At 55.3% G+C, this 9,071-nt stretch overlaps 1 protein-coding gene across 1 annotated transcript; it reads right to left on the reverse strand.

Moving 5' to 3' along the window:
* Positions 1 to 2,777: 2,777 nt before the first annotated feature.
* LHX1 (LIM homeobox 1) lies at positions 2,778 to 8,615 on the reverse strand. Its single transcript, XM_007100351.2, has 5 exons — positions 7,608 to 8,615; positions 5,523 to 5,749; positions 5,149 to 5,426; positions 3,627 to 3,789; positions 2,778 to 3,247 (listed from the first exon to the last, which is right to left on the reverse strand). The coding sequence occupies exons 1-5, from the start codon at positions 7,775 to 7,777 to the stop codon at positions 2,868 to 2,870; spliced, it is 1,218 nt and encodes a 405-aa protein (XP_007100413.1). The 5' UTR covers positions 7,778 to 8,615; the 3' UTR covers positions 2,778 to 2,867.
* Positions 8,616 to 9,071: the final 456 nt, after the last annotated feature.

Below are 9,071 nucleotides of genomic sequence, written 5' to 3' on the forward strand. Positions count from 1 at the left end.
TGCTGCCAGAGAGAAGTCAGAGAGAATAACGGCGTCCACACCGAGCACCCAACTCTAAAATGCTTATCAAGTACCGGATTCCACAATAAAGCTGCTAAATAATTCAGCAGCCTTGATAGGAAAATGTGGCTTCCCAATGAGCATACGTTCAGTTAAATGAATGTCTTGAAAGGAGGCTGGCTATAATGAATAAGTTGGCTATGATTTAATGTATATAAATGCTAAAAGGGCAAAACCAAGGCGATCTGCATTCAAAGCAGGTAAACAAATGTGCTGCATGCAGAGGCTAGGAGTTTCAAAAGTCTCCCCAGTATTTCATAAATCTGGATTTCTGAAAGAACACTGTCAGATTCCACCCCGATAGTCCTCCCCATTGAATAAGCTGTCATGTGGATGCAGTGAAATATTTTAAAGCCTTCTTAGCAAGAAAGATACACTTGGTTGTGTCTTAACAAAATATAAAAACAACACTGGAAATTGCATACCATCTCATGTAAAACCCTTGATTTAAAAAAAAAAAAAAGGAAATAAAGAATCCAGACTGAAACGTAGGTGATATGGAAAAGAAATTCTGGAACTGTGGTAGTGTCTGACAATAAAACACACACACGTATTTCACAGCAGATAAAATATTTAAATTCCTTCCATGTTTAATGAAGACTTGGAAGGGACTGAACTACTTTTCAGAACCTTATGGCAACTCTCAGTTGAAATCTGATTTCTATATTGGTTATTTTTACTCCTCTTTCAGAGAAAGTAATATGGATCTTGTGCCAAGCAAAATAGTTTTCCTTCTGGGAAACTTCAAATGAAACAAACAAATACTATAAAACAACTATTTCACATCAGTTCTGTGAAAGGGATTAAAGTATTTCATTTACAGCTGTGCTGTACATTCATTTTATGTTATCTTTCAAACCACCAAGTTAGGAAGCAGGATTATCTATGGGAAATGAATTGAAATAGAAAAGGACCACCTCTAACTACCTATTTATAGGTAACTGACGTTCAGAAGTCTGTTTTTGCCTGTTTAGAGGGGAGAGGGAGAGAGTATATGGGGTCTCATGCTTAATGACAGACTGGGACCACTCATTTCTAGCCATGGATTTGATTTCTATTTCCAGTTCTATATTAACTTATCAGCAAACACCTCAATTGTATCCGTTAAAATTCACAGAATGCAAATTTGTAGTTAATAACAGCAGGAAGGCACAGAGAAAAGCTTGGCTGGCATTAGCAAAGGGGTTCAACTACAGCCAAGGTAAAAACAGATCCACCAGTCCTGTCTCTCTTCCTCCTGGCTTCTGAGAGGTCATTCGGCTCCGTCACAGCTCGATTCTAGTTGTTAAAACATCAAATAACACACCAGTTATCTAAACATCAGATTTTCTATTTTTATTAAAAACTCACAAATTTATTCAACATGTTTTCTTTCATACAGTGAATGGTCTAATATGCACTGGAGGTCACACAAGCTTAGGTTTATCAGAACAATAAAAGACATATGAGAAATTTAATATATAAAGAAAAAAGTAGCAGCTGTTGACTGCATATTTGACCATAAAATTTAAATATTTTGGACTTTTATTTTAAAGACACAAAAATAAAACCTGTGTGGGTCTATATAAGTCATATTAACAATTTCATGAATGTTCAACAGGACTAAAAATTAGCAAAGATGTTTTTTTTTTTAAACCTTGTAACACTTTTTTTTAACACTTTTTCAGGTTGTGGTGCCAGGCACCTTTACAGTATTTGTGCTATAATTACTCTATTTGGCAAGTGTCTGAATATCACGTTTTTTCTCTTTGCCTTGTGTAAACAACACCTTTTTACATACTAGCACAGTGAGCTGTGAGCCCTGTAAATCTGTCAGAACATCTACAGGAGAAGAAAATGAACAATTTTGGTTGATTGCTCAAAACATTTTGTTTTGAACAAGAGGTTTCAAAACAGGATATATTAGTAAAACACTGAACTCCTGAATTTAACGTTATACGTAAACAGTTGACTGTTTTTAGTTCAATAGTTTGTTTTTTTTAAAATTTTGTGTGTGTGAAGGTAGAATACTTTTCTTGTACAGCTGATGTTCAAGTCATTTTACTAAGAGGTCTGGCTGGAGACCATCCTATTGAGTGTGTGTGTGTGTGTGTGTGTGTGTGTGTGTGTTTGTGTGTAGCGCTTTGTGAAGGTAGAAGAGTTGATACTGAGGGCTTTACATTTAGAATTTTGAAATTTTGGCAAAAACAAAAAAACCAAAAAACCCAGAGAGACAAAAAATATATATATATAGTCCCACCTGATGCACAGCAGGTCGGCGATTCTGAAGCTATAAGTTTGTTGTCGCTGCTGCTGAACTCTGAGACAACACTAATAAATTTCCCAGAGCCAGAACCCTCCTGGCTGGCCCGGGAGCGCCCCGGCCGCTTCACCGCCCTCAACCGGTTGCGGGCGCAGCCTCCCTCCCCGCGCCTCCTGGCGTCACCACCGACTGGCCGCCCCCCCGCGGCTGCCGTGGGTGTTTTTATGCAGCCCGCCGGGCTCTCGCTCACGCCGGCGGTGTCTGTCCAAGGATCCGGGTCCAGGTGGGAGGTGGGGAGAGGTCTGCGTTTCCCTGCGGGAGCCCCAGTTCTGCACCTTGCCAGCCAGCGCGCGGATCCCAGTTTTACCTCCAGGCGGATTTGGATTCTATTTCGTGTCCCCCTTTCCCATCCGGTCTCCCCAGACGGAAAATGGTCCCCCAAGCTGGAGGAAGTGGGGGGGATGACTTGCTTTTATGTTTTTTTTTCTTTTTTTTTTTCCTGTTTTTCTTAAATAAAGGTTCGTTTCTGTACAACCACGAATTCCGCGGATCGTGCGCGACTCCGCTACCACACGGCCGCCTCGTTCATTTCGGGCGGGTGAGACAGGTGGTTTCCGTAGCTCGCCCCGCCGTTGACCGACAGCGACGAGAAGGGTGGGCTGGGCCCGAAGACCTCGGCCGACATTGAGTGGAGAGGCCCGGGCAGGCTGGGCTCGGGGCTGGGCGAGTCCCCGGGAGGATGCGCCAGGATGTCGGTGAACCGCTGAGCCTCGCTCGACGGGTGGTGGCCGGGCAGCGGGTGCTCCAGGCCACCCAGGGGTGTCCCGGAAGGCCCGGACGACGGCACGAAGGGCAGGTCTACTGGCGTCTGAGCCTGCGAGGACGGGGGGCCTTGCGGGAAGAAGTCGTAGTTGCCTCCGGGAGCGTAGTACTCGCTCTGGTAATCTGCGGAGCGGTGAGGAGGGTGTCAGGGCGGGGCCCTGGGTGGGGCGGGGTGCCGGGGCGGGAAGGCGTGCCCGCGAGCCGGCTGGGGAGGGCAACTCGGGGAAGTCGCCGGTCGCCGGGCTCCCCTGCCGGGCCGGGAGCACGGACAAGGCTGGGTGCGAACGCTGGAGCTGCGCCCTACCTGCCCATTCGCCTCGTTCAGGGTCGGGAATTCGGTCCGATGTCACTACCTCCCCTCGGTTTACTCCCCAGCCTCCACCCATCTCTTCCCTACTCTCCACTTCTCTACAGAAAGCCAGAAGCGCCTCCGCGCTGCCAACCGCTTCCGACGAAGCCAACCCCGCCCTGCCCGCGCCCTGCCCCTAGGCAGCGCACCCACCTCCATAGAAGAAGGGCCCGTTGGGGATGAGCTCGCCCGGCTCCAGGCGGTCCACGAGCGGCCGCATCCGGCGCGGACTGCGGAAGAAGGCGTGGCGCCGGGCGCCCAGCGCGCTTAGCTGCTTCATCCTCCGTTCCTTGGACCGTCGGTTCTGGAACCAGACCTGAAGCACACACGCGGTGCGGGGGGTGGGGTGAGGCCCCGGAGACCCCACCTCCGACTTCGGGTGCGCGGCCGGACCTGGCCCCTCACCGCCTAACTCGCGGATTCCGGGCCGTGTGTGTGTGTGTGTGTGTGTGTGTGTGTTGTATATGGGGGAGGGGGCGCGGTCTCTGAGTAGGACCGCGCAGGGTGGCCCTTAAGCCCATGGTGAACAGGATTCCCTACAGAGGAACCTGGGCAAGCCGCCCTGCTCAACACGAGGCAGTTGGAGTTGTTTCTAGTAATTCCACCGACACAGTTACAGCTTCCCGGGGGCTGTACACACCGAGGCTCAACCTCCCCAAATTGTACCAGACACACAGCTTCCCTTTCAGGGACCCTGGCAGCCCCCTCCCCCGCATGATAGTGACAGAGATCCAAACAGCCTCCTGTTGACACTCAGTCTCCCAAAGAGAGTGACACCAGAACCCACAGTCTCCTTTTCCACCCACGCACAATCTCCCAGTGCCAAACGTACTTATCCACAGCCTCTCACTGGTAGTGACACAGACATGCAGCCTCCCCTTTACCTGCGCACAAGATCGCACAACCTTTCAGAGGCGGGGGGCAGCCTGAATAGTGCGCCCATGCACACAGCCTCCCAGGCACATCCACCCATACCCTTGCAGAGCCTCCAGGCACCGGACACCTAACCTTGGGCCCAAGACTCGGGCCCGGTTCACACGCAGTCTCAAGACCTCACAGCGGGCACCTGCGCAGCTGCCTGGATGGCCACCTCCCATCCCATGCTACTCTGGACAGGCCGAGGTAGAGCTGACTTCCGCCCCGACCACCTTCCCTTCAAACCTGGGCAGCCCACCTCTCTTCGGAGGGGAAGTCTCTGCTCTGGGGCTTGTTTAACTGGGGCAAGAGACCCACAAAGTTGGGGGTGGGGACCCGCAGAGGGAGATCACGTTGTGCAGAAGCCAGAGGAACCGATTAATTCCGGGATGCACAGCGACCTCTTAGCTCCTCCCGAACAGGGGTGGTAGTGCAGACAGATAGGTCCCAACTCTCGTTGCAGTGTCCGACAGTGTCCCCTCCTCCAGCCTCACGCTCCCCGTCCCTCCCCCACCGTCACCACTCTCACCTGCGCTGGACCAGGAAGAGGAGGAGGTATAGGGAATTCCAGATGCTCTACACATCTGGCGACGCTTCGAAGTTCGAACCGGGTAGGGTTGTGTCTGGGCCTCTCCCCTCCCCCTCCGCCAGCCTCCAGGGACTCTCTCTGCTCCTCAAAACAGCCCCCCGCCCCAGCTCGGCCAGCACGGAGTAGCTGTGTGGGCCTCTAGGGAACTGAGTGGCACGCTCGGGCCCTGACCTGAATGACACGCATGTTGAGGCCAGTCTCCTGAGCCAGCTGCTCGCGGATGTGGCGCGTGGGCTTGGGTGTAGCGGCAAAGGCGGCCTTCAGCGTCTCCAGCTGCTTGGCTTTGATGGTGGTGCGCGGCCCTCTCCGCTTGGCCCCCAGGTTCTGGTCGTCGTTCTCATTGCTGCCGCCTTCCTTATCCGACACATTGGCGCTCTCCGAGTCCTTGGCGTCGTCCTGCGACGGGTCTTGAGAGTCCGGAGACAAACTGGGGTCGCTGCCCGTGGTGGCTGGGGAGAGGGAAGGGACAGGTGAGCAGCAACCTTGGCGGGCCTTTCTCCCCCAGGACCCACCCGTCTCTAAGGAGCCCGGAATTAGGGCCTCACCCGAGTGGAGGCTGTTCTCTTTGGCGACGCTGCTGTTGCTTAGGTAATCCTCTTTGCAGACGAACTTGTTCTCATCGATGATGTAGAGCTCCTCGCCAGTGGAGAGCTGCTTGTTACACATCATGCAGGTGAAGCAGTTCAGGTGAAACACTTTGCTCCGGGCTCTCCGCACCAGGTCGCTAGGGGAGATGCCCTGCGCGCAGCCTGCGCATTTGGTACCGAAACACCTGCAGGGGGGCAGGTTGGCGAGGTCCAAGGGAAGAAAGAAACAGGGAGAAAGGCGATAGAGGAAAAAAAAGTGGAGGAAGAAGAATAGGAAAGAGGAAAAGGAGAGAGAGAGAGAGAGCCAAAAAGAGAGGCAGAATGCCGATTAAACAAGCAAGAAGGCAGGAGAAAGCGCGGGGCACCAGTGAAAAGTCAGGGAGGAGATACACATGGTTAGAATGATGGAGTAAGGAGCTCAAGCTGCCCCCACGCCTAGCCTCAAGCCCAGCGTTGTCCCAGAGGGAAAAAGCGCTGCCGAAGAAGGAGGCAAGGTGGCGACGGGAAGGGAGAGGGAGGCACCTATTTTCCGATTAGACTCAGAGAACAAAATTAGAGCGCCATACAAACGCGTCTCGATCGCCGCTTTTCTCTATATTGCCTCTCCTTCGTCAAAAAAGAACGCGCGCACGGGCTGTGGGTTGGCAAGGTCCAGGCCAGCCGCGGGTAAACAAACAGCCGCGGAGAGCCCGGATGGCCACAGCCAGGCCGTCGCCACGTTCAAGCCCAAAGCCCAGCAGGTTGGCGCAAGCTAGACCGCATGGGGGCTCTAGGTGCCGGGCCGCGCTTCGCGGGAGCCAGGCTTCTGGGGCCCACTGGCAGTCGGCACCGTTCGCCGCTCCCTGGCTCGGCTCCCGCCAGTAGCGGGAGGCTCGGCAGCACCGGCCGAGGCCCAGAGGCTCAGCCTGCGCTTGCTCTCGGCAATACCAGCGGACAGAGCTTTGCTCCATGGTCCGCCGCAACCAGAGCCGCGCGTCCCGGGGATGCACTGGGGACAGCGCGCCCCAGGCCTCTGAGAAAAGCGACCCGGGTGGCTTTGAACCCCTACTCTGTCCCCCGGTTTGATCTGTTACCACAAACTCAGAGAAAAGCAGAGACCAAGTCAGCCAAGTAACCTGGGAGATTTCAAACGGGCACAAGGGAATTTCAATTCGATTTTGCTTCAGTTCTCTGTTGACTTGTGTGTTGTGTGGATTTGGTGGCAAGATAGTAACTTTAAGAGGATTCATTTAAAATGCTAAAAGGAGGAGGGTTGTCGGGAGAAGTCCCCCGGCTCCGACGACCCGGGTTTCGGCTTTTCCCCAGGTTTCAGCAAGGAGGTGGCGGGCAGAGCCTGGGGGAGCTCCGGGCGGAGCCTGCGCCTCAGAGCCGGGGTCGGCGTTGGGCGGAGGCCGAACCTCCCGCCAACCCGGGCAGCCGGGTAAGGTCTAGGCTATCGTGCAGTAGTGTGCCCAGGTCGGCGCTGGGAGGCCCAACCGGGTTTCAGGAAGACCCTGGGGCGTGCAGGATAGGCACCGTGGCCGAGCGCTTCCCTGCCGCTGCCACCGCAGGCGACTCGGACACTCCATGCAAAAGGCTCGGCGGTTCCCGCCAAGACTTCTTGGAGACGAAAAAGACAGTGACATGGAGCTAGCCCGGGCTTCTAAGCTCAGCCTGGAAGACGAGCAAAGCCGGAGGCCCGGAGAATACAGTCGCTGGAGAGCTCTGCAAAGGGAAAGGCAGGAGCCGGGGCTACACCTCCTGAGGCTGAGCTACTTCCTTCCAAGCTTGGAGAGGCTTCTGGCTCAGAGGCGAGCTCAGACTCTTTCTTCCCAGGCACGTGCAGCCAAGCCCGGACCCACAATTTCCAGGACGAAAGCAGGCCGCGTCCCGGGGAGCCCAGCGCGCCAGCTGGCGAAGAGGCGGGAGCCCCCGGGACTTGGCTGCCCTCTCCAAAGGCAGCTCCTAACGCGGCCGCCGCGGCCACGCTGACCTCTGATCCGAAGCTGGCTGGGAAGGGCCCGCGGGGAAGGAGCAGCAGAGGCGCGTGAGGGAAGTACTCACCGGAAGAAGTCGTTTTTGCAGTAGAGCTTGCCTTCCCGGGAGAAGCACTTCTCGGTCAGGTTGCATTTACATTCACAGCACTGGACGCACTTGACGTGCCAGGCCCTGTCCAGCACGTTCAAGAGGAAGCGGTCCAGGATGGGCCTTTTGCAGCCGGCACAGTGCACCATGGTCTTTGGTTTGGTCGGGTGAGGTCGGGTGAGGCCCGGAGAGAGAAGCGCAGGTAGAGCCGAGGGGATGATTCACCGAGACGACCGGCAGGAACTCCCCAGCCCCTCCAAAATGGGGAGACACACTTGGCAGTGCAAACCGAAACCCGCGCCGGAAAATCAGAGAGAGGGAGGAGGCTGATGGGGGGCGGGGGGCGCCTCGGTGGAGTGTGCAGCCCGACAGTCCCGGGGCCCCGGGGCACAGCAGCGCCGCCGCCGCTCCTGGGGCGAGGAAAGAGTCTCAGGCGGGCGAGAAAGCGACTCTTGTGCCCAGAGCCCGCGAAGGAGTGAAGGTCACCGAGAACGGCGACGGGAACGGAAATAAATAAATAAAACGGAGTCGGAGAAGGAAGAGGACGACGCGGCGAGCTCGGCTTGCAGGGAAAGCGCCGCTGAGTTCTCTCGGGCTTGAGGTAGAGCTGTCAGAAGTCAAAGTGCATCTGCTTTTGTCGGGGTATGTGAGGGCGGGTGTGTGTGTGTGTGTGTGTGTGTGTGTGTGTGTGTGCGTGTGCAGGGCTGCCCGTCACCGGAACTTCCCCTCCTCTTTTTATAAAAGAGAAGAACCAAACGAGTAGGGAAGCTTTGGATCCTAAACTGTCGGCCTCGCGCAACGGGTCGGGACGCCCTGGGAGCCTGCGGTGGGCCTGGGGGAGGGGGCGGGGGCAGGCCGCGGGGGAAGGGAGGGAGGGAGGAAAGGAGGAAGATCTCGTTGTTGATTGTTGTTGTTGCTTAGGTTTCCCCCCTTCTGGAGAAGTGTTTGTGTCAATCGAGAGTGAGAGGGACAACTCCGGGCGGACGCAGCCAGGTGCGCGCGCCCGCTCCCCACCGCCCCAGCCCCGTCACCTCGGCCCGTGGCCTGCCTGGCGGCCTCCGTCTCCTCGGGACGGCCCTCCCTGCGCCTGGACTCCTTCGGGGAGGGGGTGCCGTCTGGCTCCTCACCGCGCCTGGCCGTGCATCGTGGCTCCAGTAGCAACTCGCGGCCGCCTGGGCGCGCAGCCCCACATCGCTCGGCCCACGCTCCAGCTGCCTGCGTGCAACCCCACAGTCTCTCGAGTTTCTTTTCTTTTCCTTTCCCCCTCTTTTTTCGTTGTGATGGCAAATCTGGGTTTTCTTTCTAGCCTCTTTCCTTCCTTCCTTTTTTTTTTTCCTTTTCTTTTGCAGCGGGAGGAGTCGGGGGGAGGGGGAGTAGCTTGAAGAGCTTTTTAAAAAACGTCCTGGTGCAGCGGCTACAGTTCTGTGCGGCTGGAACAGCTCG

Source organism: Physeter macrocephalus, chromosome 14 (assembly GCF_002837175.3).
Source record: "Physeter macrocephalus isolate SW-GA chromosome 14, ASM283717v5, whole genome shotgun sequence".
Lineage (NCBI taxonomy): Eukaryota > Metazoa > Chordata > Mammalia > Artiodactyla > Physeteridae > Physeter > Physeter macrocephalus.